The 26,211-nt window shown below is 60.3% G+C and overlaps 2 protein-coding genes and 1 long non-coding RNA gene across 3 annotated transcripts; 2 read left to right on the forward strand and 1 right to left on the reverse strand.

The window, feature by feature from the left end:
* Positions 1–316: 316 nt before the first annotated feature.
* On the forward strand, positions 317–2,721 carry PTRH1 (peptidyl-tRNA hydrolase 1 homolog). The gene is made up of 5 exons (XM_027729913.2): positions 317–382; positions 806–1,025; positions 1,181–1,280; positions 1,888–1,933; positions 2,332–2,721. Exons 1-5 carry the CDS (start codon positions 317–319, stop codon positions 2,509–2,511), a joined length of 612 nt encoding a protein of 203 aa, XP_027585714.2. The 3' UTR covers positions 2,512–2,721.
* Positions 2,722–3,562: 841 nt separating this feature from the next.
* Positions 3,563–9,945, reverse strand: CERCAM (cerebral endothelial cell adhesion molecule). Its single transcript, XM_027729911.2, has 13 exons — positions 9,746–9,945; positions 8,030–8,140; positions 7,705–7,822; positions 7,491–7,625; positions 7,199–7,403; positions 7,007–7,126; positions 6,813–6,889; positions 6,541–6,647; positions 6,304–6,436; positions 6,020–6,147; positions 5,741–5,944; positions 4,573–4,809; positions 3,563–3,951 (listed from the first exon to the last, which is right to left on the reverse strand). The coding sequence occupies exons 1-12, from the start codon at positions 9,934–9,936 to the stop codon at positions 4,575–4,577; spliced, it is 1,764 nt and encodes a 587-aa protein (XP_027585712.2). The 5' UTR covers positions 9,937–9,945; the 3' UTR covers positions 3,563–3,951; positions 4,573–4,574.
* Positions 9,946–19,730: 9,785 nt separating this feature from the next.
* On the forward strand, positions 19,731–24,160 carry LOC120324539. Its single transcript, XR_005565922.1, has 2 exons — positions 19,731–21,487; positions 21,561–24,160. It is a non-coding gene; the product is annotated as an uncharacterized LOC120324539 (long non-coding RNA).
* Positions 24,161–26,211: the final 2,051 nt, after the last annotated feature.

Below are 26,211 nucleotides of genomic sequence, written 5' to 3' on the forward strand. Positions count from 1 at the left end.
CCTGTGAGGCCCTCGGGGACCCTCCGCTGCGCGGGCCGGGCCGGGCCCGAGGACCCTCCACAGGGACCACGCCAGCCTTCACCCCTCTGTCCCGCGGCCCCGAAACCCACGCCCCATCCACAGCACGATCAGCGGACTTCTAAGCCTTTATCCCAGCGCCGGCCCCGCCCCAGTCGCGACACCGCCCCCGACACCGCCCCGCCGCCCTCAAGAAAGATGGCGCGGCTGCCCGTAACCAAGATGGCGGCGCGGGGCGGGGTGGTCGTTGAGCGGCGCTCTGGCTGTGACGTCACACGGGGAGGAGACGGGAGGGGCGATGCTGGCGGCGGAGCTCGCGGGGCGCGCGCGGGCACTCGCGGGACTGGCGGGGCCGCGCGCCATGGTGGGGGCGGGGCTGGGGGTGTGAGGGGGGAACGGGGGGATCGGGGCTTTGAGGGGAGTGGGGGGGACGGGACTGAGAGGGGAGCACCGGGGCGATCAGGGCCGTGGGCGGAACGGGGTTGAAAGGGGAGCAGGGCTGCGAGGGGAGCGGGGCTGCGAGGGGAGCGGGGCTGCGAGGGGAGCGGGGCTGCGAGGGGAGCGGGGATGTGAGGGGAGCGGGGATGTGAGGGGAGCACTGCGGGGGGAGCGAGGCTTGGGAGGAACGAGGGGCGTCGGGGCTGTGAGCGGAGTACCGGGGGGATTCGGGCTGAGAGGACCCAGCCAGCTGCGGGGACTGTGGGGGGAGCGGGGCTGAAGGGGTGGATCGGGCCCGTGCGGGGGCTCTTGGCAGCCCATCAGAGCCCTGTTGATGCCTGTTGGGCAGGTGGCCGGCCTGGGCAACTACGGTCTGTGTGGGACGCGGCACAGCGTGGGCATGGTGGTGCTGGACAGGCTGGCCCGGCAGCTGGCAGTGGCTGATGGCTGGCGAGTGGACAGGCGGTGCTGCGCCGACGTGGCCCTGGCCACGGCCCACGGCCTGGAGTTGGTGCTGCTCAAGCCGCGGAGGTTCATGAACCTCAACGGGCTCAGCGTCGCCAGTGCCGGTGAGCGGCTGGGTCACCCCGCTGGGTCACCGGGCCCTGTCACAGCCCTGCCACCCCCCTGCCCTGCACGGGTCACTGCAGCCCCACCCTGCAGGGTCAGGGACTGGTGACTCTGTCTTCCCCTCATTCCTTGGGTTGTATTTCTGTTTCTAAAGCTGAGATCTACAACCTTGGCCCAGAAGACATTTACCTGGTTCACGATGACCTGGACAAGGCCCTGGGCAAGGTGGCGATCAAGCTGGGAGGCAGCGCAAGGTATGGGGTGTCCCCAGCTCTGTATGAGATGGTTTGAGGCTTTAACATGCCCTCACAGGCACATGGGCTGTTCCTGGCCGTGTCCCACCAGCCTTGTAGTGTTTTCAGCCCCAGCGTCGATCCATTGCAGAGGCAACATCTGGCTGTTTGGGCAGCCTCCCAGTTCCTACCCTGGCAGGGAGGGCAGGGAGCCTCCTGGAAGCAGCTGTGGGCTGGATCCAGCCCATCAGCTGCACCACATGGGCTTTTTATAGCGCTGTGCCTGCCCAGTGCCAGCTCGTGGGTCAGCCTGGAGAAATTTAACCCAGGAAATCTTCCACCGTGAGATGGGCGGGGATGGTGCTGGGCCCCAGCACTCAGTCACACAAACACTTACCAGCTGCAGCGAGAACTGAGACACACAGAACGTGCTGTCCCAGCCCTGCTTCCCTCGTCCCCCCCAGCCCGCTGCTCTGAGCCCCCAGATCTGGATGTTCCTGCAGAGGCAGGGCATGGAGACTGCAACTCCCGGCTGGGACCACAGCCCCATATCCCTGCAGCAGGAGACCCCAAGAGTTGGGGGGGATCTCTTGCAAACTAACCATGGGTTTTCTCCTTCTTTCCCAAGGGGACACAACGGGGTCCAGTCCTGCATCAGTGCTTTGCACTCCAGTGTGAGTGGGCCTTGGTGGAACGGGATCAATCCTGCCCTCACCTCAATGCATGGCTTGTCTCCCCCCTCCCATTTTTCTGACAAGCTGCTGCTCCTTCTCTCCCCTTTTCTCCTTCCCCTCCTTCCCTGAGGGCTGATGTCTGTTTGGCTGCTGTGGAGGACATGGAAACAATTAGTTTGAGCAGCTCTGCCAGGCCTGGCAGGAGCCTGAGATCTCAACACAGCCCAGCAAAAGCCTCTTCCAAAATCATGTTTCTTGGAGCAAGCACTCAAAACCACCTGGAAAACATGAGGAGCTGCTCCCTCGCTGCCCAGCCCCACTCTCAGCATTGTGCCCTTGCCCAGCTCTGTCTCAGCCCTTGAGGGGCAGTTCCCTCAGCTCTCCTCCTTCCTCTGCAGGATATGACCCGGCTCCGGGTCGGCATCGGGCGGCCAGAGGGTGCAGTGACAGTGTCCAGCTACGTCCTGGCTCCATTCAGCACTGAGGAGCAGGAGAAGCTGGAGCAGGTCCTGGCCCAGGCAGTGACCTGCCTTCTGCAGCACATCCAGAGCCGAGTGCCTGCAGGAGACAGGGGCTGAAAGGAACCCCTGGGGACCTGCGTGGCCCATGGACAGAGCACTGTGGCTCTCCAGAGGGACCGTGGTGCAGAGCAGAGCTGGCCCTGCCAGGCTCTGGGACAGCCCCCTCTGTCCCAGCACAGATGTGGGCGGCTCATGTCCCACTGAGATCACTGCAATGGCTCCACAGCAGTTTGGCACAGAATTTAAATAAATCTTTGCCCCAACTCTGCCCTGCTCCTGCCTCTCTTCCACACGCCGCCTGCTGAGCTCGGGTTGTCCCTGGCACTGCAGCTCAAATCCATGTTCCCACCCTTGTTCCAACAGCCCACGCTGGAGGGATGCTTCCAATGGGAAGTAGGGAGCAATGGGAGCAACTTCCATAGGGTCCGGAGTCACTTTTGTTGAGAAACTGTGGCAAGCACGAGCGACCTAGAATCTCATAGCGTGCTGCTCCCACTGAGCTGCAGCAAGTTTCAGGGCTGGCCTCACAGTGTTTTGAGTTCAGTGGTTTGAAGCCAAAACCCTGGAGTTTCCAACAGCTGCAGGAGTTCTGGCTCCTCCTCCCAGACCCGTTGCAGTCTCATGGCGGAGAGGGCAGTCTGAGAGGCAGTGTGTACCCAACACTGCCATGTCCCAGAGCCCTGGGCTCTGCTGGCACATCCTGCCCAGCTCCATACCCCGCTAGTACTGAGACCCCCAGCACGGGCAGCTCCTCGCCTGCGTCCCAGCGGGCACCGGAACAAGCACCAGGACCCTTGCTGGGTGACGTGCACCGCAGCACTACTGCCACTTCCATCTTCTGCTCCAGCTGGCACCAGACCTTCCTCTGCTCCATTCCCAGCTCCTGAGCTCCTCCCGGAGCACTGAGGCTACCTGCAACCAGGGGACAGGCAGGGAAACAAAGGTGTTCCCAACCTGGCCTCCCTTCCTCACCCTTTCCCGCTTATGGATTTCACTTCCAAAGCAATTCCTGGCTGAGGGAATTGCCAGACCCTTGTTCCTGCAGCTCCGAGGTGACCCTGATGGGATAACGCCCTGGGGACATGGGGCAATGCCAGCACCCAGCACGTCAGCTCAATCACAGTCTGCTTTAATCCTCCCTGGGCTTCAGCCCAGACATGGCACGAGGGACAACCCAGTCAGTGGCAGGAGGCCACGTGTGCCACTGCAGGAGCCAGCCCCCAGCCTGGAAAGCACTCCCGAAAGTCCAAGCTGGTGGCAGAGTTGGCATCACTTGGGGCAGTCCTGGAGACGTGTGCTCAGCAGAGACAGCGCTTGGCTGGTCACTCCACCTGGCAGGGAAAGGCTCTCCTGAGGCAAATCCTGCCTTAGGTTGGATTTGTAACAGTCAGATTCGAAGAACCCTGTGGAGGTCTGTCCAGGGCAACTGCATCACTCGAGTAGGAGTGGGCAGGATCGGGCCCGCGGTGCTCCCAGCTGGGTCACGATCCCTCATCCCTGGGAGGCACAACACAGACGTTAGCGGTCAGCGGTCACGGCTGGAGCAGCCCCGACGCGTTCACGCCTGCAGCTGAGGCGGTGGGAGGGCTGTTTTCCAGCCTCCCCCGGTCTTCTGGCAGCTCCTGGGGTGGCTCTGCTGCCAGGACAAGCAACCTTAGACAGGGAAAGTCTGACCCAGCGTTAACCGTGGCCGTGCTGCCCCGGGGCTGAGCCAGTGCTGGTTCTCACCTGCCTGCACGGAGATGCAGCCCCAGGGAGACCTGCTTTTGGGGGCAGCAAGTAGTGCTGGGGTGAAACATTCCCCTGGGAGATACTCCCAGCTCTCCCAGCTGAGGTGACTTGCAGCAGGAGGAGCATTGTCCCTTCCTCATTTGAGGGTTTGGGAAGCAGCAAGACCTGGTTCCCTGGTCCTCTGCAGCCCCACATGGGACGTGTGTGTCCCCATTCCTTTCCCCACCTGGAATAGACAGTCCCATCTCTTTCCCAGTGCTTTGATGGGGAGAGCTGCTGCCACATGACAAGAAGAAACAAGGCATGCAGGACACATCTGAACATGGGGCTCACAGATGCTCCTCAGATGCTCTGTCCCCCGTGCCCAGGTCCCACAGCCCTGCTCACCATCAGAGCTCGTCGTGGCCAGTGGAGCGGAGGTGGCCGGCGCTGCCCCGTGAGTCCCGCAGGGTCTTCTGCGAGCCAGCCCAGTCCGTCTTCTTGGCATCGTCATCCCAGATGGTGGAGGTCTCAGTGTCACTCAGCCAGTTGCTGTCCCCAGCGTAGTGGGTGGGATAAACCAGGAGCGGGTGAGCTGAAAACACCAGCAAGTCCCGGGGGGAGAAGTGCCGCTTGTAATCCTCACTAGGGAGAGTGGAACAGACCCGAGGGAAGAAACTGGTTTACAGAGCAAGGCACAGAGAAGAAAAAGCACTGGGAGAACCATACCGACCACCCCGGAAAGGCTCCACAGAGGGCAGGGAATGGGGAGGAACACCAGGCAGTGGGGCTGGGGAAGGTAGCTGAGTAGGTGGCTGCCCTGTGCCACTGCTGCCTGCAGAGCCTGGCTGGACAGGGATTGTGGAGGGACTGCAAAGGGGTCAGGACCCATCTCTCCCCACTAGTCTTGGTGGCACAGGGCTGGCTCTGGCATGGAGGGGGCCTCTGGCACAGCATCCAGCTGGCCCGGGGCCAGGGCTGTCTGGTGCTGTTATCCCCGCAAGCAAGGGACTTCCAGCTGCTCCTGGTTCATATCCAGAGCACTAATCCGCCCCTCCATCCACATCCAGCTGCCTTTTACACGCCTGACCCCTGTGTTTCTCCATCCTGGCTCTCTCACCTCCCTCTCTCATGGCACACCCAGACACCAGTGCTCGCCCACCTCCTAAAATGCCTCCCCCTCCCCAGACACAACCTTACCGATGACACCCACCCCAGAGAGGGGAGTGCAAGTGCCTGAATCCCACAACCAGGGGCAGGGGACCACACAGCCCCCCAGCACCAGGGTACAGGGGGCTGCTCCCTCCTTGCCATGGGGCCAAGACCCCCGTGCAGGGCCCACACTGAGCCTCAGCTCCAGCCCTATTCCCCCACCCCGCACTGGCAGGGGGCCATTTTCCAGCGGCCGGTGGCCAGGCAGAGGCCGGCAGGGAATGAGCTCATGCTACAGATGTTTTCCTCCAGCATGAGTAACGCTGGGGGGGGAACCGGGTGGGACGGTGACGGCGGAGAAGAAACACATGCTCCCTCCCTACCATGGCCATGCCAGTACCCTCCTGCACCCCCTGCTCCTTACTTGGGGTGCTTGTCGTACATGATGGGCAGATACTCATCCACTGGCAGCATTTTGGAAAGGGGCTTGGTGGCCAGCAGCTTCTGTGCCCCGCGGAGGGAGATGGCGTAGGCCAGTGTCCAGTACGAGTACCCGGCCACCACCAGGTTCCGCACACCCTCCACGGGCGCCTCGTCCTCGTCGTTCACCTGCTTCCTCCCCAGGTAGCTGTGGGGTGACCAGCAAGCTGTAAGAGCCAGCCCTGGGGACCCCCACCCCCCATCCCCCGGGCCCAGCACCTACATGAGGTCCCAGTCCTGCTGTGCCCGCTCCAGCTCGTCCATCAGCCGCTGCAGCCGTGCAGGGAAGGCGGCCTCAAAGCGCACATCGTCCTCGAAGACCACCGACTGCTCCAGCCCCCGGGACACAATCTGGGAGAGGGGGCAGATGTGCAAACCCATCCCAGCGCTGCTCTGGGACATATTGGTGCCACTCACCCTGCAGGATGCTCCTCTCCCCAAGTCCTCCTGTGATGCTCACAGGGTCCCTACCCCTGTAGGGACCCCATGCCCCCCATGGTCCCATACCTCCTTCCAGATATTGTAGTGGCTGAGGAAGCAGCCGACCTCGCCCTTGGTGAGCGTGCGGCCAGAGAAGGGATCGTAGTATCCAGGGAGCAGGTCCACCCCCAGCACTTTGATGTCACTGCTGTTGAGGGTGCTGCAAGGCGAGGGGTTGCATCAGCGAGGTGTCCCCACCAGCCACCCCCATCCCCTCCCCAGAGTGACAGTGGGGGGCTGGCCAAGTGATCCCCCCATGGTCACCTGCCATCCACAGCATCCACCACCCGTGGGAGGATCTCCAGCTCCTGCAGGGTTGCCAGCATCCGCTGGCGCCGGTCCGGCCTCCGCACCAGGTTGATCAGAAAGATCTGGGGAGGAGAAGGGAGACCCCCACCAAGGGGGCATATTGTCACAGGAGGACACACAGCCTGCCCAGCTACTGCAGGATGGGGACAGGGGTTTGGGCTTTGCCATAGATGAGTGCAACCAGAGGGATAGACAGGGAGACCTAAGGGGGTCTGTTGGGCACTTACTTCATCAAATCCTATTTTTGTGAGCGGCCTGGGGAGGAGGGAAATGTGCCTGGAGCGCTGCATGGGGGGGCCATCCACTGTGGAGAGAGGAGACACCCCTTCGGTGGAGCCCAGATTCCCCTGGGGGGAGTTGGGGCTGACAGCCCTGTCGGGATCTGGATGCCTCCAGGACCCCTCTGCCCACGGGCGCTCACCCATGGCCTCCAGCATGAGATGCACAAAGTTGGCGCGTTCATCCTCCAGCGTCTGGTGGGCCTTCACGGGGACACTGATGTAGCCAAAGTGGTGCTGGTTGCACACATGGACCTCAGCACCTGCCAGGTGGGATGGGTGAGCACCACAACCCCCCCAAGCCCCTGCACCCCCCAGGCCCCCATCACCCTCACCAGCCGCCTGGCAGGAGTAGGCAAAGACGATGATGTCGTCAAAGGCCCAGGTGTAGTTGGGATGGGGTGGGTAGAAAGCCAACCGTGACGTCTCCTCCTTCCGCAGGTCGATCAGGAAGGTGGCGTAGACCATGGGGACGGGGAAGCAGCCCACCCGCTGCCGGTTCTTGGTGGGGAAGTAGTCGGCTGTCCGGCGGTAGTAGCCCTGTGGCACACTGGTGTGACACCTCCATGGCAGGGGGCTCCTCTGCCAGGGGGGTGTCTCATTCCTCAGGGATTTCCAGGGACGTACCTGGGGTGTGATGCCACACCAGAAGTTGGAGTAGAAGGTCTGCGAGTCCAGCATGGGGGCCACCACTGACTTGTTCTGTGCCATGAGAAACTTGAGGGTCTGGTTGTCAGTCAGGATGCTGTCAGTGTCCATAAACTGGGGGGATGTCACAGGTTCTGGGGGTGTGGAGATGCACACCTCACCCCCCACCCCACCAGAGCCCCGTGTCCCTTACCAGGATGTAGTCTGCCTGCTGCTCCCGGGCATAGGTGAGTGCTTCCTGCTTCAGCCTCATCAGGTTTTCATAGCGTTTGTCGCTCCAGTGCTTGGGCCCGAGCTCGTCGGGGTAGGAGCTGGGCGAGGGGAGGCAAGGGTTAACCCCGCCCTCCGGGAACGCACAAACTCAGTGCAGGCCATTCGTGCCGCCAGGCTGAGTCAGCCTCGCTCTGCCTCCCTCCTCCTCCTGGCAGCATCCCCAGCCGGGGCGGGGGGGGGGGATGCTGCTCCAGGAGCCTCTCGCAGCCCACACCTGGCTCCCCCCAGCACTCCCCCAGCCTCACCTGGGCTCCTCCTGCACCTTCCAGTGCACCGAGTGATAGTCCTTCCCCACCGCCCTCAGCCACTCCTGCAGCATCGCCGTGGTGTTGTCCGAGTTGTGGTCTGTCGCACACCTGGGGTGAGGAGACATCAGCCCCTGGGGGTCCCCTCCAAGGGACAACCAGGACCCACTCCGCACTAGAAATGCTCCCAGGGACAAAAAGACTGAGCCAGCGACAGATTTACTTGGGAACGTAACATGTAATTTGAAGGAACCGAGGCTGTATAGGCAGAAGAAGGAAAGCCAACGGGTAATTTCTTTCCCGGTGGTGCCGCCAGCGAGGCTGTCCCATGGCTCTCAACCCCCGTCTCTGCAGCCCAGTGGCAGCCTTGGACATGCTCTCCCCATCCCAGCCCTGCGGCTGCCCACCGTGAGCCTCGGAGCACAGAAATTTCATCCCCCTGCCCCTGAACCCCACTGCACCCCTGTGCACCCTGCTGTTCCAGCAGCCAGAGAAAAGGATCCAACAGACACCAAAACATCCCCTTCCCCAGACCTCCCCTCTGCCGTGCGCCGTCGCCATTCCCAACTCTCCCATTCAACCTCACAACAATGTTCACAGAGACTCGAGCCCAGACAGGGCTGAACCCACCTTGCACTGGGGCAACCCCCAAGTCCCCACACTCCCTGGCACTCTCGACCTTTCAAAGCGCCCTGAGCCACCCTCCGGGCACTGATGTCACAGGGATCCCCTGGGACACAGGGGACAAGGCGGGATTTCTGCCCCCCCCCCCCCCCCCCCCCGAGATCCACAGGCTGCTCTTGAAACACCCCGCAGGGTCTTGGGGCTGGGGGCTCCCGAGTGTGCAGAGGGCAAAGGCAAGTTCCACCCGTTTTTCCCGTGCCGGCAGCTGCCCCCCGCCCCAACCCAGCCACCCCTATCAGAACCCCCCCCCCGCCAGCCCCCGCCTCAGCTCCCCGCAAAAGCAGCTGCAGAAAAGTTTCCGACAAGCTCAGGCGAGAGACGGTGGCGGCGGCGCGACCAAGAGGAGGGAGGGGGGGATTCCTCCCCCAGCCACCCCCTCCAGCATAGTAAAAGGGGGTTTGGGGGGTGTCTTTGGGGAAGGGGGGCTGGGAGTGAGCCCTGCAGGGAGGGGGAAGGCAGGTCCCTGAGGATGCAGAACCCCCCGAGCCCAGGGCTCCCCTCCCTCACCAGCCCCACAGCTTCCTCAGAGGAAAGGTGGGGGTCCTGCCCCCTCGCCGCGGGGCACCCACAGCCCCTCTCGGGTCCCTGATGGGTCCCACACCGGGGGCAGAGCCACTCCTCACCCTTTGGGGATGGCGGGGCTGCTACCACAGGGGTCTCTGTTCCTCCCGGGTGTCCCTGTCCCCCCAGGGTCTCCATTCCCCCACAGGCACCCATTCCCTCAGATCTCTCATCTCTCTATGCAGGCCCCCGTTACTCCACGATCACTCCGAGCGTCCAGTCCCCCTACTCCAGTTCCCCCTGCTCCGTTGTCCTTCGGGTCCCTGCTATCTTCGGCTCCCCATTCCCACCATAGTCTCCCTTATCCCCCAAGACCCCCGTTCCCCCCAGGCATCCCCATTCCCCCCGTGATCCCTGTAACTCCAGCATCCCGGCTCTCCGCGGGGTCTCCATTCCCGCACAGCCCCCTCCTCCCGTCGGATCCCCGCTACTCCCCGCACCGCGGGGTCCCGGCTCCCCCCGCTCCCTCACCACAGGGCGATGCTCCCCGCGGGATAGTCCAAGCGCTCCAGGGCTCCCAGGCAGTGCGGCAGCGAGTGCTGCGCGTTCCGGGCCAGGAGAGCGAGCACCACTCGCGGTGGGGCCGCCCCGGTCCCGGTGCCGGTCCCGGTGCCGGTGCCCAGCAGCAGGAACAGGGCGCAGAGCGGCCCCGCGGCGCCCATGGCGGCGGCGGCGGGCGGGGAAGGGGCGGGCTGGGACCCGCCGAGCTCAGCGCACCCCCCGCCCCCGCCCCCGGCCCGGCCCCGCCGCCTCCTCGAGCCCCGGGGGCGGGTTTGGTTCGGGTTTCCTTAAATACAGCCTGTAATCGGTGCAGAGCCCCGCACAGCCCACGCCGAGGGGGGACAAGAGGCTGGAGGGTACCGCGGGACCCCCGCCCCGAGGATGCTCCTGGGCATCTCCATGTGCCCCCGGCCAGCGCAGGTCCGGGTGCCCCCGGTGCCCGCACGGTGTGGGTGGGTGAACAAGCGGATGAGGGGGCTCACGGCTGAGGGGAACATGGCCAGGGGCGCTGGTGGCCGAGGGCATCGTGGCCGGGGGGATCGTGGCCGGGGGGATCACGGCCAGAGGAGGCTTGCGGCTGAGGGGGTTTGTGGCCAGGGTGAGCTGTGGCTGGGTGGGCTCACGGCTCTCCCCATGACCGGCCAAGGCAGCCCACCCCACCGAGCCGTGTCCGTCCCAGGCTGTCCCCCATGGCTGACCATTTGCAGCCCCCAGGCGTGCCTGTGACATGTCCGAGCCGCGGGCAGGGGCAGGCCCTGGGCCTGTGGGACGTTTGACCAAACCTTCTGGTTTTCCACCCAACCCATAAATACAGCTGTCAGCTCCCGGAGCAAGCGCAGGCCTGGAGGAGGTCACATCCCGCCGAGCAATAACTCTGTGCCCCACACCAGCAGCGGCGGGCACCCCTCACTGCGGTGGCACCGGAGCCCTGGTGAGGGGCCAGTGAATGCCACATGTGGCCAAACCTGTTCCCACCCGCAGCAGGAGGGGGGCAGCCCCAGGGGGCTGCTCTCCATGGCTCCCCATGTCCCCCCGCTCCCAGGGCCCTCCGGGGGGGCTCCACCAGGGTGCAGCAGAGGGGTCGGGAAGTCAACAATCCAGGTACACCTAAAAGAAGCAACAGAGAGGGTGGGGGGACACGGGGAGCCCCACAGGACCCGGCGGTGGCTGCAGGGTGAGAGAAACGCTGTTTACAGCCCCGGCTTGGACAACTATTTCGGGAAGGGCTCGGTGCCAGCGCGGCCGGGCGCTCCCCGACCGTGGAAGAGCTACGGGAAAGGGCAGGAACCCAGGAGCCCAGCACAGCCGGACCCACCCAGGTTCCTGTCCGGCCCCCTCCCGTGCCCGGACCTCACCCGTGTGCATCCCCCTGGGTGGGCTGGGCGAGGGGCAGCCCCGTTCCCCTCCTCCGGAGCCCCCGCGGCCCGGGAAGGGGTAAAGGCGGAGGAAGAATCGCAGAGCGCGGGGATGCCCGCGGGACTCATGGCCCCCCCGTCCCGCGGGGACACCCCCCCGCATCTCCCCCCGCAGCGCGGCCCCGCGCTCGGCCGCTGCTGCCACCTCCCGGCGCCGCCGCACGGCCCGAGCGGGAGCTCGGCGGGGAGCCGGGGACTCCAGGGTCCGCCCGAGACACATCTGATCCCCCTGTGCCTGCAGCCCTCCCTCCCCACCCTTCTTCACCCCTGCATCCCACCGCCCCTGCATCCCCACATCCTCACATCCCTCTGTTCTTACTTCCCTTCCCTTCTTCGTCCTGCATCCCTTCATCCCTACATCCCTTCCTCTCTTCATCCCTATATCCCTTCCCTTCTTCGTCCCTGCATCCCCACATCCCTCCATCCCTGCATCCTCTCCAGGGGTCACAGATGACCCTTGCCGGTCCTCAGCACCTCCTGAAGGGCAGAGAGGGATTTCACCTACGGATACAACAGGATTTTGAGAGGTTTGGCTCCCAGAGGGGCTGAGCAGAGCAGTTCCCAGCTGACAGACTCGGATGAAGCCCTGCAGACACCCTACACCACCCCGGGGCTCAGGTGGCTGAGCCTGGATGTGCCTTGTTCCAGGTAGGGACCAGCCCTGGGGTGCTGCTCTGTGAGCAAGAGCAACTCCTGGCTGCTGCCAGCAAACTTTTCCCAGCAACACCCCCCGTGCTCAGCCCCCTCCCTCCCCTGCCCTGGGGATACAACATCCCTGTCCCCACACAGTTCAACCACCCACAGCCCCACTTCCCTGGCACAGCCCTCACTTATTCCCCAGCTGTGGGCTCCAGAGGAGAGGGAGAGAGGGGAGGAGACTGCTCTTCCCACAGCCTCACCACCCCCCAGGCAGGCACAGGAAAGGGGAGGCTGCCAGTGCATCCTTACATAGGGAAACCGAGGCACAGGACAGTGCAATGTGCACAAAGGTGGGCTGGGACTGGCAGAGGGATGGAGCATCCTGTGCCTGTCCTTGCAAGCTCAGCTGGGGTCAGAGTTATCCCTGACTTTGCATCCAGCCTTCCCCACACAGCCCGGCTGCTGCAGGGCTCATGATGGACCCTCAGAGCCAACTGTGACCAAAGTGGCCCCTTACAAGCAGGTCTGGGCATGCAATGGAAAAAAAAACACAGGCAAGCTTGAGGAGAAGGGAGACATGGAGGTTACCTTCCAGAGCACCTGCTGTGTGGTCCCTGAGGTGACAACTGCAGCTCAGCACCTCCATCCCTGCCGATCTAGCACAGGGCTGTGGCAGCCCCTGTGTCCCAGGAGCAGCACTGGAAGACGGGTGGCAGATCTCCACAGGACGCAGAGCATCCCCAAAGGGCCCAGGATGTCCCCACAGGGCTCAGGACATCCTCCATGGCACAATGGACTCATGGTGACACCTGTAACACAGAGACAACACCAGGCCTTTAAGCGTCCCGCCTGGAAAAGCACCTTCCCATCCCCACAGCACTGGGCAAACAGCAGCGCTGTGCAACATTTACAGGAGTATGTTTTCTTTTTTTACAGGAAAGAGTTGCTTTTGGACCCAGGGCTGAGGTTTTGGGCCACCTCCCTCCTGCTTCTCTCCACCACTTCCTTAAAATTTTCTGGGATTTTCAGCAAAGCCTTTGAAAACATTCAGGTTCTTCAAACGTCATATTTTTCTGCTTTAAAAGGCTCAACCTCGGCTGCAAAAAGCAAATATATGAAGAGATGTGTGTGTAGGTACATTATATATGTATATACAAAGGCAGAGATTCTGTGTGCATGTTTATGGCTGGGGGCTGGTACAAGTCCCTCATCCACCAACAGTTTTCATTGATCTTATTTTACAAGAAAAAATACCTCGGGGACCCAACTGGCTGCCCCAGCCCATGGTGCCCCCAAGGGTCCCCACTCCCACACTGGCCAAGTGATGCTGTCCCCTCCAGACCTCATCCAGCCTCAAAACTCCAGCCCTGTTCCCAAGTGGGGAAACTGAGTCACAGAGCCCCCCCCCCCCCCCCCCCCCCCCCCCGAGCCCCACAGCAGGTGCCTGGACAGCGAGGACTCTGGAACCAAGGGAATGCCTGTGAACCCACCATGCTCTCTGCCCTGCAAACCCCTCATCCTGAGCCATTCCAGCTCCTCCAGCTGTTTTCACTACCTTCCAGCTGTTGGGTAATTCAGGAGGCCACTGCTCCCCTCCCAGCTGGGTTTTCCTTCCAGGTCTCTGCTAAACCCATCACATCCATGGCACTGCTCTGCTCTCCTCCTTGCTGCTTCTGCAGCAGGCAAAAAGCACATTTCTTCCCACAAAGAAAAGAATCCAGGGGGATTTAGGCCATCTTGGGGGGATTTTGGCCATCCTGGGAGGGATTTTGGCCACCCGGGGGGGATTTTGGCCCACCCAAGAGATGCTCTGCCAGAGGAGCTGCAAGCTGACAGGAGCAGCATTCCCTCCTGGCTGGTGGGGACAGGGAGATCCATGCCACTGTAAATGGAGCAATGACACGTTGCCAGTCTCTCCCAACCCTCTCCCCATTGGGAGACAGCCTGGGGTCTTCCTGGTGGGCTGCAAAATTCTGGGAGAGTGAAGGTTTCCCAGGGTCCCTCTTCATGTCCTGCTGGGAGCAGGGAGCCAGGTCCATGTGGGATGCTCTGCTCCACCTGCAAGGCACTGACAGGCTTGGAGCCACGGTCAAGCCCTGCAGTGACCGAAATTCTGATCCTCCTGGGTGGCACAGCTGGTTCAGCCTCAGAATGGTCCGTTTTCTCCCCAGGCTGGACCACACTTCTTGCCATCAGGACCAGCAGTGCCCTGGCTCTGGGTGTCAAAGGCACCTGTCAGCGGGCAGAGGGACATCTCCTGCAGCAAGGGGAAACTGAGGCAGGAGGCCAAGCCCAGGCTGCCCCAGTCCCACTAGGCAGGGAGAGGCCACAACACCCTAGGGCTTCATTCTGGGTACAAAAAGGAGCTGCTCTCTGTCCCCCCTCATTGGCCCCTCTCAGAGGGACAGCAACAGAGGGGTGCCCGATGGGCCAGGTCCCCTCTGCGACGTGCTGACCCATGTGCTCCCATCCCCTCCGTCCCCTCCCTCGTCTCCCCCCCCCCCCAGCAGGGCTGACGGTCGGTCCCCGTCCCAACCCGGGGCAGCTGTGACCGAAAACAAAGCTGTCCCCTCCGGCACAATACCCTTCTGTCCCCCCCCAGATGCTGACCGCTGGGGTGGGCAGCGGCCGGGCTGGAGGCGTCGAGGGGCCGTGCCAGGCCCCCGCTGGCAGGGGACAATGTTGGCAGTGATGGAGAGTAGGTATTTCAAAAGGTTTTGTTTTCGGGTTGACCCGCCGAGCCGGCGTGACCCTGCAGCCCCCCACCCAGCCCTGCTCCTCCGTCCCAATAGAAACCGGCCACATTCCTGACCTCGGGAGGGGGGGGGAGAGTTTCAAACCTCCCCGGGAAGGAGACAATGGGGGTGTCAGGGCCGTGATTTAGGAGGGGGGGCTCTTTCCATCACAAAGGCGAGACAAAGGCGCTCGATGCTGGGAAAGGGGCTTCAGCGGCGGCTCAGGAGCGGGGCCGTGGTATTGTGCCTGGCCAGCCGGCCTCGGCAGCAGGGCAACCAGGGCCCACCGGGTCTCATTGGATCTCATCGGGTCCCACTGAGTCCCATCGAGTGCCAGCAGGTGCCACTGGGTTCCATTTGGTCCCAACAGACTCTCCATCCCAGCCTCTACCGCAGCCCTGCCCGTGGCCACCCTGGTGACCAGAGTCTGGTGGCTTCGTGGGTGTCACCACGACCCATGATGGGAGGGAGCGAGTCCCCCATCCCCACGTGGGACAGCTGGAGCACCCCCTGCTCCCCGTGGCTCCCCGGCCAGTGGGGCTGGCCAGGAACCAGCCCGTCCTGAGGGGCTGTGGGCACCCCATGGATCGGGGCTCAGCCATCTCTCACCCGGGGGGCACACAGCCCCAGAGCCCTGAGCCCCCCCCACTCGCTGTTGGCTCTCCCGGGTGTTCAGGGCCAGGATCTCACTCTCCTCTCCCGGGGCCATTCCCGGGAGGCCGGCGAGGGATGAGCAGCTCCTCTGTGAGCCGCTCAAAGGGGCTTTGTGCACCCCGGGGCTGCCGGCGCCCAGCACCACCGGCCACCGCCGGCACGGGCACGGCGCCGGTGCCCACCCTGCCCACACCTCGCAGCCAGTGCCCCCCACAAACCCCCCTCTTCGCAGCTTCCCCCTGCCCCGACCCTCCTCCTCCATCCCTGAGGGTCTCAAGCCCAAACCGTGGCAAACCCCCCCGCCCCAAAAAAAGCCAGGAAACTCCTTAAGCAGATGCCCAACTTACAGTGTCCTCTGCTGCCGAGCTGAGCCCGCGTCTCCAGCCTGTGTCCCAGTGACGAAGGGCTCGGAGCCTGCACGGAGAGGGGATTTTTTTACAGGACAAATATTTTTCTCCCGCTGCTGGACGGCTGATCCGAAGGAAAAGCTGGAAACAAGTTCATTGGTTTTGCTCTCGCTCCCTGTCCTTGCCCTAATTTTTTTTTCCTGGCAGCTGGCGGGAGGAAGGGAGCTGGCAAGGTGATGCTTTTTTGGGAAGAGGGGAACTGCTGGTGAAAGAGGCATTCACCGCACCGGGAGCCTGGGAAAGCCGAGAGCCGGAGGGCCGGCGGGAGGGCGGGAGCCTGATCAGCGACCACCGTGCCGGGGCTCACGGCCGTGCCCGGGCTGACCGTCGTGGTCGTGCCGAGGCTCATGGCCAAGCGGAGGCCGGCGGCAGGTGGAGGGGCGCCGGCGGGATGCACCAGAAAGCCAATGACATCATGTTGTGGGTTTGTTTTTTGTTGGTTTTTTTTTTTTTTTTTCCAGGATGAAATTTGCAGACAACTTCCCCAGGCGCCCGCGAGAGCTGGGGCTCCGCGGTGAGGAGCGGGACAGGTCTCCCCAGGACACACAGGCGCCCATCGACGGAGGGCAGGGCTTGGCTAGGGCTTTATTTTTTTTACCCTTTTGGGTCAGAAAAGCTACGTTTTATTTCTTAACCCACTGGTGCTACGCGAGGGGCTCCCCGTCACACAGAGAGCAGGTCCGGCCGGCGGCTGAGCAGATCCAGCCCGGCACAGCCGGCGCCAGCACCCCGTCGGGGACCCCCCATCCCCACGGCGGGGCAGGATCCGTCCCCGGCCGCCCAACCCGGGATGGCTCCTTTCGCCTCTTCCCTCTTAATTTTGTTTAGAAACTTGTCAGGTTGGTAGATAAAGGAGGTGGAAAGATCAATCCCGGCTTTTCATCACTGTGGGAAAAAGTATTTCACTAATCCATATTTATTGGTGTAAGGAGCCGGGGGAGGGGGGGGAGGGCGAGAGACCCTAATGGTCAGAGCAAAGGACAGAAGGGACAGTTTAAGGCTGCCCTTTTCCGAGAGGTCACATGTCACCAAAATCTTTCGGTTGTCTCGGGATTGGTTACATTCTGTTCTCTTTTTTTCTATTGAGGTTGCCAAGCAACTGGCTAAGACCAGCCAAGATATTTTCTTTATTACAAGTGGAGCAGAAAGCAGCAAGGAGGAGAGAGATAAAAAAAAAAAAAAAAAAAAAAAAAGGGGGGGAGAGAGGAGAAGAAGTTTAGACAATTAACATTTATAGGATCACATAACTTCATTAACTCGGCCGAGATTTAGGAAAGAGACTTAAAAAAAAAAAAAAAAAAAAAAGGTGGTGATGGGGAGCGTTAGGAATTAAAGCAAGTTAAAAGGCCTGCAGGTCCGGGGCTAAAACAATGCCAGAACACCCGGAGCAGCGCCGGGGGCTTCCCTCGGATGGTTCCCGCTTCCCAAAGAGCGGCAGGTCCTGGGCGATGGCTGCAACCCAGCACAGGGGCCTTCAGCTGCTGCTGCTGCTCTTTTTTCTTTTTATTAAATGCTGGCTTTCTTTTGATTTTCACACTCGTAGGAAGTGGGTTTATTGCTACTAGTGCTGGCAGGGAGGTGTGGGGAGGCAGGGGAGCCCTTCAGAGGGAGGCACATGGCTGTGGCAGGAGCTCAGCATCCTCCTGGACCTGACCCATGAGGCAGAGGCCATGGGGACGTTTCTATCCCCAAGCCCTGGAACACCTTCATGCCTCTTCAGGGTGGGCAAAACCTCCCAGGGTGAGAATGAGACTCTGTGGGAGAGCAGTCCCCAGTTGCAGATCCCTGCCCCACTGATCCTTGCTCAGGATTTGGGCCTGACACTGTCTCTGACACTCTCCCTGGGCTCCAGGGGCCAGGTCTGAGGCAGGGAACATCACTGAGGGCTGGGGGCAGGGACTGGGGTCACCCTGCAGCTCCATGGGGCTGGGCTGCTTCAAGCATCCCTGGGAGTTTCTCTCCCAGCACTCACGGATCCCTCTCCCCATGGGGCCAAACCCTGTCCGAGGACACGGGGGGAGCCGAGGAGGAGCGGGGACCCCCCCAGCCAACCCCCCAGGGACCACTCCGGTTCTACCCAGGGACCCCAGTGACACCCAGGGTGGTGGCAGATAGCAGTGGGGTGAAGGCAGGGAACACCTCTGTGCTCTTCTCCGCGGCTGCGGGGATCCCCGACAGGTCGGAGCTGGGGGTCCCCAGGCGGGGAGAGGCATGCGATGCCCCCACTCCCCCGGCCGGAGCCCGCAGCTGCCGGCCTGGCAACTCGGTAATATTCATTAGGGGAAAACAATGAGCATTATTTATCCCCGGCACTTTCCCTGCCGTGGGGGGCCGGGGTGGGGTGCAGGTGACCCCATACCCCACGGGGTACCCGGGCACTTCCACTGCCGCGGCAGCGGGACCGACGGGGTTCCCCAAGGGGGACCGAGTGGGTGAGAGGGGACCCGAGCCCCAGCTCTGCCCGGCGGCTCGGGGGGAACCCTCAGAACCCCGAATGGGGCCAACCGCGCCATCCTCGGGGCCGGGCACCGAGCCCCCGGGGCAGAGAGAACCCCGCGCCCCGGTCCCGGCGGTGCGGGGGCTGCGGGCCGGGCCGGGGTTTGGGAGCTGTGTCTTTAAGAGATGGCTGGCTCCAGGTTGCAGCTGCTGTTTCTGTGCTATAGAGACAGTGGAGATTCATTACTCCTAAAACACAATGGGCATTTATCACCCCGTGGTGTTATTCAAATCCAGTACCAATTGAAGGTCATCCCCATTCTTTTCTCGCCGGCTCTGCAACACATTTATTGTTGTGCCGTTCAACTAAAAGCCCTGCCCGGCCCCGGCGCAGCCCGCAGAGCCCCGGTGTGCGCATCCCTCCCGGGCGGATTTGGGACCCTCCCGGGTGGATACGGCGTGGAGGAAGCAGGGCAGAGCCGCGGCGGCTCGGCCGGGCTCGGGGCCGGCGGCAGGTGCCGCGGGAGCCCCGCCGCTGTGCCCCGCCGAGCCACGGGGGCCGCCCGCTCCGCCCCCGCGGGACGCACTTTCCGCGCCCCGTGGAAACTCGGAGCCCCGCGGGCCGCCGGGGCCGAGGGCGGCTCGGGCAGCCGGGGGTCCGCCGCTCGCCAGCAGCGCCCCAGCCCTCCCCCGGAGGGACCTGCCCGGCCCCGCCGCGGAGCGGCCACGGCCACCGGCGCCGGCACCGGCGGGGGAAGCGCCGGCAGCGGGCCGGGATTTTCCCTGTCTGGAGAGGGGGGATTTGCTCCCAACTTCGTGGGAGCCGGTCGGTGAGAAGGGGCTGGGGAAGAAGCCTGGATTTTTCATCTTTTTCCTTTATTTTTTTTATTATAATTATTAATATCCTCCCCCACCCCTCCGGTTGGGCTTTTATAAATTTCGGCGATTTTTTCAAAGTACCCGAATTCTGAGGGAGATCCGTTTGGAATTGGTGAATTCTCCGAGGCAGGAGCGGCGCGGCCGCAGCGCGGGGCCGGGGTCTGTGCCCGCAGCATCACCCCCGCCGAGCCCCGGGGCTGCCGGAGGCACCGAGCCCCGCCGCGGCCGCCAGCCCCGGCGCACCGAGCCCCCGCTCCACCGGGGCTGCTCCAGCGGGGATGGATCGCTGTTTTTCGTTTTCTGGCTTTTTTTCTTTTTTTTTTTTTCTATTTTCTTCCCTTTTTTTTTTTTTTTTCTGATGTTGGCTTAGTTTTTTTTTTTCTCTTTTTTTTCTTTTTTTTTTATTTTTTTAATAGGGGTTGATCTTTTTTAATTTTTTTTTTTTTTTTTAAGGGGTAAGAAACGAGTTGATAAAATTAAACCCCTCGCGGTGCCATTAAATGGAACCCGGGATGCGAAGCGCCGCGGCTGCGCTCGAAACTTGTCGGGGCCGGAGCAGCGGCTCGGCGGGGCCGGGGAATGGGAGCGGGGGGCGGCGGGAGCCGGCTCAGGGGCCGTGTGTCCTTCTTTTCCAGGCTCCAGCCGGATTCCCCCTGGAAGATCCCGCGAGCCCGGGATGGGAATCTCCGCTCCTGATTGTCCAAACGCAATTCTTGTGCGATGGAGCCGTACGAACCAAGAATTGTGTCTGGACATCTGTAGCAGAGGTTTCACCTCCTCCGGCGGGGCTCCAGGACGCTGCTCGGGGCGCAGGACGGAGGATGGACCTTCCCCGGGCCCGGGGCACGGCAGGTAACCCTCCCGACTGCGGCCCGGCGGGACGGAGCCCGGATTTCGGGGAAACTGAGGAAACACCGGCGGCGACTCCGCTCGGCTCGGCGCGGCCGGGGGGCTCGGTCCTAATGCATCAAACACCGGCCGGGTCCCCACCGGGACGGGCAGCCCCGGGCAGGCTCCGGGCAGGACGGAGGGGCCGAGCCGCGGGCACCGGCGCTTGCCCGTGAGCGGCGGGGCCGCAGCCCGGGCGCGGCGAGCGGGCGACCCGGCCCTGCGGCTCCATCCTGGTTTATCCCGCTGGTGTTTATTTATTTATCTATTTTAACACTGCGGTTTAATTTCATTCCGTCGTGAGCCCGGCCCTGGGGCGCGCCGGGGACCGCTCTGCACCGGGACACCCTCCTCGTCCTCCTGCCGCAGCCCCGGCCGGCCCCGGGCACACGGAGGCCGCTCCGAGTCTCCGCCGAGCCGGGAACCGTCCCCGCCGCTCGGGCACCGGGCGAGCTCGGCGGGGAGCGGCCCCGGGCCGCGGGCATGGCCCTTGCTGCCCCGGTGAGCCCCTCGGAGCGGAGCAGCCCCCGCGGAACGGCGGCCGGAGGAAGGCACGTTCTAACAGAGAGGCTTTATGAATCCACCAGCCAAGCGGCTCGGCCGGGGCTGCCAAGGAAACCCAGGAGGAGGAGGGAAGCATTACAAGATCCGAGCAGAATTTCACCAAGAGCCTATCTAGGACAAAGCTGGAGGCAGAGAATGTTTTAAAAGGCTTTTATTTCAGAAACTTTTCGTTGTTGTTGTTTTTACAGGATTTTGCTGTACCCCTCTTCTCCCACCCCCCTGGCTTCCCTCATCTTCCCATTTCTAGCTTTTTTTAGCAGTGATTGGCAGCTTTTACTACAGCAGGAGCTAAGCCACCTGGGTCTACCTGCACTATTGAGGGGAATAACAGCTCCCAGGGAAGGAACCCATCCAATCTGAGCAAACAGCTGGGGGGGATGAGAACAGACAAGCCCAGCCTAAGGCACAGAAGCAGCGTAGAGGCAGGGCAGGCAGCAGCGCTGAAGACAAACCTGCCTTTTCCCATCGGGTTTCAGTCCGTTTCAAGCTGCACACCACACAGGTTCCTTGTTTCTTCAGCCAGCTCCTACCATCACCTGGAATCCCCTTCCACTGCCCTGGCCCAGCAAAGCTAACAGCCAGGAACTGGGGACAGAGAAGAGCCTTTGGCCCATCTGTGTCATTTACAAACAGCATGAGCTGGACTCAAGTCGCTGTGGCTGGATTTGGAAAAGGCTGAATATCAGTTTGTCACCAGCAGTGGGTGGAAGGTGGGGTTCCTCAGATGCAGCAGCATCGTAGTCCGTGGGTGCTTTTAGTTACGCAGGTTGTGGAGGGGTGAACGTGAGAGAGAAGTCAGCTGAGGGAATTACTCTTCGGCACTCTCTGCATCAGACAGCGGAATTCCTCCGTCAGGCGCAGGGCGGGAGAAGCTCCTTGTACGCAGCACCCGGGATGCTGGGCCAGGCTGCCCAAGCAGGGGCTGCTGCACTGGCTGCTCCCTCCTCCCACCTCCTCCTCGCACCTCCTGGAGACGGAGGGCTCTCGGAGCAGTGTGTGGTGCAGATCAGCTCCGGGATGCACCGACTGAGCACCAGCGAGCGGGAGCTGCTGCCGGGGACCATCATGTGCTGCCGGAGCCAAGCCCAAATGCAGGTGAGCAGGGTGGGGGGGCAGGAACAACCATCCTGGGTCAGACACTCCTGGAAGCTCACGCAGCACGTTTCAGACCTGTGGCACCAGTGCTATCCTCTGATCCCGTCCCTCCGCTCTCGCCGTGGCCTCTGGGCTGGCAGGGGCCAGTCCATCTATCCGAGGAAACTTCTGGAAAGCCAACAGCATCCGTGCCCTAGCAGAGCCAAGCACACCCACTTCTACAGCGCTCACGGGACTTCCTCAGGGCGCATAGTAAGAAGCCTCTCCCACTGGTGGAAAGGGTTAAAAGCCTGACTTTCCCAGGTCTTGGCACTTCAACTGTGCATCTCCAGCCCCAGCCCTTCCCCGGCCAGGCTGCAGCTCCCACCTGCACAGAACGCAGCGCAGCCCGATCAATGCTGTCCATCACGGTGACAGAAAGATCATTTGCTGCCCTGATCACTCCGTGCTGTCTCAGGCTGGGTGAGGGTTTGTTTCCCCTCCAACCAAATCATTACAAATTGATGTTGTTCGTGGGCCAGCACTTCACCCTCTGCCTCAGCTCCAGTACGAAAACAGCATGAGGGATCAGAAAAACAGAACTTTTCAAAAAAGCCTATTTCTCGCCTGCGTCCCATAAATAAATACCACAAGTGGAAGTCACTACAGAGGGCTCTGAAGCTGTCATGTTTGCTACCTCACAGAAAAGCTAGGCAAGCCACTTTTTGTTTCCTTGCACTTCATGCCTCACCCTTCCCGTGGCTGGTGCACAGACTAAGTATTGTGTTAAAAGAATCCTGGTTCCCAGCACCAAGGCATTGGCATCCCAGCCTTGCCCCAAAACAGGCACAACTCCCCCAGAACGCCTCACTGTCTGCAAAGACACGTCATCCTACTCAGGGTTCAGCACCTCTTTTCCTCCCATCACGGAAAAATAAAGTCCCACATTCTGCAGGTGCTCTCTGCTCATTAGGGTACCTGAAAGTGCAGTCAGGAGAGGTGAAATGAGGACCAAAAGATGGATGTTGTTGTGGTGGACAGTAGGCCGCAGGCTGCAGGGCTTTATTTGGATGTGTAGTAACAAGAGAACACGGTGGAAAGATGCAGAGGTCAGGCACAGGCAGTTCAAGAGAGGTTTGGGTGGGTTAAGGTTTTTGTTTGGGGTTTTTGCCCAGGGACTTGGATTTACATCCTCTTGTCTTTTCAGGAGTTCACCCACCGTGCAATGTCGAGATGAAAACCACATTATCCTGGTCCTGGAGTTTATAATCCAGCTCACCCTGCAGGCCAAGGAAAAAAAAAATGGTTTAAATGTCATTTCCAAATACAAGCTGCAAAGAGAAAACAGCTCATAAAAAGATGGTGAGTGTTAGGGAGAGCAGAAGGGGACAGACTGATGTTTTCATCACAAGAGAAGTGAAGGTGAGGGATCAGCCACGGCGCTGATGCTCATCAGCCCACAGCGCCTTCTGGACCAGGGTTTTGACAGAACAGGTGGTTGCCTGAGGCAGGAAAATAGCGAGGGGCTGTTTGTTGTCTGAGCACAACAGTGGGCTGAGAAGGGGAGACATTTACCAGGTGCCTGTTTGGGTAGAAATCTCCCCGTGGCCTTCACCTGCCAGGCACCCCCTGACTCCAGGGAAGATGGTTCTGCCTGGGGCCTGGAGCTGCCAGTACCCACCACAGTCACCCTACACATGGGGGGACCCACCAGCAGTCAGAGGTGCAGAGCCCAGTGCCAGAGGCCAGGGAAAAAAAGGGTAATCTCTCTTCAGACCTTGGCTGGCTGATGAGACTCAGCAGGTTAGAGGCTCCAGGCTCCTGAACAGCCACAGCACAGGAGAGAGATCCCAGCCTGCCCCTTCCCCCTCAAATACAAGATGTTTGACTTGGGGCAAGAATCAGAAACAGCTTCTCTGAGAGCAACCAAAGAACAGAGAGAGCAATATTTTCAACAAAGAAAGTCAAATTTAAGGAGTACAGACCATTAGTTCCCAGTCTGCGTCGTTGATGAGCACCAAAATTCCTGGCCTCCTGCAGAACAGAGAGAAATAATTAGGATACAGGTCTGCTAAAAAGCTCCACAAACAGTTAAGAACAAGGGATGTCACAGCACAGATCACAAGCTGACTGCTTATAAAGCCAAAAAGGAATCCTAGCATGGAGGTGGAACAGGTACAGTCTGTGCCCTTTCTACATCAAATAAAGGGGAGGCAGGAGCACTCCCAAAGCTCATTTGAATCAAAACGCACCATTCCCGAGGATGCTCCAGGATGATACATTTCCGTACGATGCAGAAGAGCCAGGTAATTAAAACCCACGCACGACAGTCGAGCGCAGAGAGCTCGATGTGAAGGTAGGGAAAGCTATTCCAGTGCCCCTACCACAGGCACTAAACACCTGGGATCCACTCCAAGCCCCTGATTCCGAGCAAAGGGATTCCCCTTCTTTGATCTTCGGTGTCCTGCAATTGTCTCTCCTGTTACCAGGGGACCTGGCACACGCTTCAGCTCACAAAGATCCGTGACGAATGTTAAACACCCCCAGCGCCACCCCGCAGTCAGGGATGGCTTGCACAGCTCACTCTGCTCCATTTCTCTTGCCTTCTTTTTTTTTCTTTTTTTCCTCCTCGCCCCCCTCATCCTCCACGAGGCTGGCCCCGTTTTGACAATAAAAATACATTTCCCAGAAGAATTATTTGTTGGCATTTCTCGGAGTGACTGCTTCAGTCCCAGTGATGTCAGCAGGGAACGGACAGACCTGCTAAAACTCCTGGAATTGAGGGTACAGGCACTATGCTGCTCCAGCTGACATCAGAGACAAGGTCTACGTGGCCCTGCTTCATGTTTAAGGTTTAAAGATTTAGGGTGAGAGCTGCAAAAGATGATCTCTGTGGACAGTGTGAGGTGTGGGTGGGACACCTCCCATTATCACTTTAGCAAATCCCATGTTTTCATGGTGATTGACTTACTTCTTGCAACCAACAGGGAAAAAATATCCTAAACCACGGGGATCAACAGAAAAATACAAGGAGGATTCGTAACAGTTGTACTTACACAGATTCCCCTTGCATAAATAATTCTGGTCGTTCTTTCAGCATATTCTGTTTGATCCACTTGAGCAGGTTTCTGATATCCCCTGGAAGGAGAAAGGACAGGGTTTACAAACTGCCTGATGGCTCCTGGTGATGCAGAGCAAAGTGATTGTTTATCCAGAAAGAGCAGATGAGGAACATGCAGGATGGGTGGGGATAGCTGCAAAGAAACCACCTAACAGGATAGTCCCCCAGCAGCCTCCCACAGGCAGTCCTGTCCCAGGGGAGCCCAGGGCTCTGCCCCAAACCCCACAGTCTGGCACAAGAGGTTTCCTCAAGAAAACTCATCCCTCAAAGAATGGATTCAGCACCAATCCAGCAGCAGACCCCCAATGTTCAGATCTCTTTAACACATCCCATATCCTGTGTGTTCTGTTATCGCCCAACAAATTATGTCTAATTGTCTGTGTGCTTAATTAGATTTAAAAAGTCCAAACAAGCAACCCTAAGAACCTGAAAAGAGCAAAGACAGACACTATCAGCACCAAAAACAGCACGAACTCTTGGAGGCATGAGCTCTGGGGCCCAAACTTGTCCATGACTACGCACTAAACACACGTGCAGCCACTGGCCAGTCATATTTTGGACACTTGCAGCATCCCTCAGCATCACACCTGCTGCCATGGTGTGTTCCCCACGCTGTGCCTGCTACCTCCTTCTACACTTGGTGCTTAGAGCTTCTTTATTAAAGCTCAGCCTTTATCTTTCCATTTCAGTAGGTGACAGGAAGAATTTGTCTTCATGTAAAAGGAGGAGGAGACACTGCTGGTGGGTTTTTATAGTATCAATTTTACTTTGTGAGGGAAAAACAATTTCTTTAGTGATAGCATCAGTTAATTTCCTATTGGAGAGGTGAGGAGAGACAGAAGGGAGGGGGGAATAATCCGTTACAGGGTTTAGAGAAGCTGACAAATTGCAATGTGGAGTTCTCCTGCATTTGCCTCTATATTTCACCGTTCCACAAACCACTTCATCATTCCGAATCCACAATCAGTTATTCTCCCGGGGCTCCTTTAAACAGCCTTTTGAAAGCCCCAAAAGAGTTTTGTTTGTTTTCGAGATGCAAGGAAGCTTTTTGAAGGCACAAATCCACCAGTGAGGGCTGGAGCCCTGCTCCAAGACAAGCAGGGATGGCAGGATGGGTTTTTCCAGGTCTGTCTCACAGGCAGTAAGCTCGCCATAGTCACAAGGAACCTTTCCACATGTGTTTCTCTGAGCTAAACTCACTCTGTGTACCATTCCCTGTGTGTTTGCTTCATGACCAGTGAAAATAAATGTGTGTGTAGTGGCTTGACTCAGCCCAGGCCTTACTCCAGGATTTTATGGGATCATGGATGTTACCCAGAGCAGAGCTGGGGTTCTTCCAAGTAACATCACCCCCTTTGCTTCTGCCACACCAAGGATGAACAGCCCTGGTGTAGGCAAGTGCACATCAACTAGGCAATGGGGATATGTCCATCTGCAGCAGATGGGGGCCTCTTTTCCTGGGGAGAGAGGGATGGGGATGCTCTGAGATCCCCTGTGTTTCCTCCAGTCTGTTCCCAGCACCCCAGTTCCACCACAGGGCTGCCTGGAGCACAACAGGTATTGCTGCCTCCAAGCACTGGATCGCTCTGATGAGGGCAAAAAGAGCTGCTTTGTGCCTTAAAAC

Source organism: Pipra filicauda, unplaced genomic scaffold (genome assembly GCF_003945595.2).
Source record: "Pipra filicauda isolate LSUMZ 115617 unplaced genomic scaffold, ASM394559v2 scaffold121_size3267253_pilon, whole genome shotgun sequence".
In the NCBI taxonomy this organism is placed as follows: domain Eukaryota; kingdom Metazoa; phylum Chordata; class Aves; order Passeriformes; family Pipridae; genus Pipra; species Pipra filicauda.

Bases quoted from the DNA above. Each gene is read 5' to 3' on its own strand.
- PTRH1 (XM_027729913.2), top strand. From the start codon at position 317: ATGCTGGCGGCGGAGCTCGCGGGGCGCGCGCGGGCACTCGCGGGACTG. The intron at 383-805 runs GTGGGGGCGGGG...CCTGTTGGGCAG, and splicing joins TGGCGGGGCCGCGCGCCATG to GTGGCCGGCCTGGGCAACTA. The intron at 1,026-1,180 runs GTGAGCGGCTGG...CTGTTTCTAAAG, and splicing joins GCTCAGCGTCGCCAGTGCCG to CTGAGATCTACAACCTTGGC.
- CERCAM (XM_027729911.2), bottom strand. From the start codon at position 9,936: ATGGGCGCCGCGGGGCCGCTCTGCGCCCTGTTCCTGCTGCTGGGCACC. The intron at 6,437-6,540 runs GTGACCATGGGG...CTCGCCTTGCAG, and splicing joins GTGGATGCTGTGGATGGCAG to CACCCTCAACAGCAGTGACA. The intron at 6,148-6,303 runs GTATGGGACCAT...CCCCTCTCCCAG, and splicing joins ACTACAATATCTGGAAGGAG to ATTGTGTCCCGGGGGCTGGA.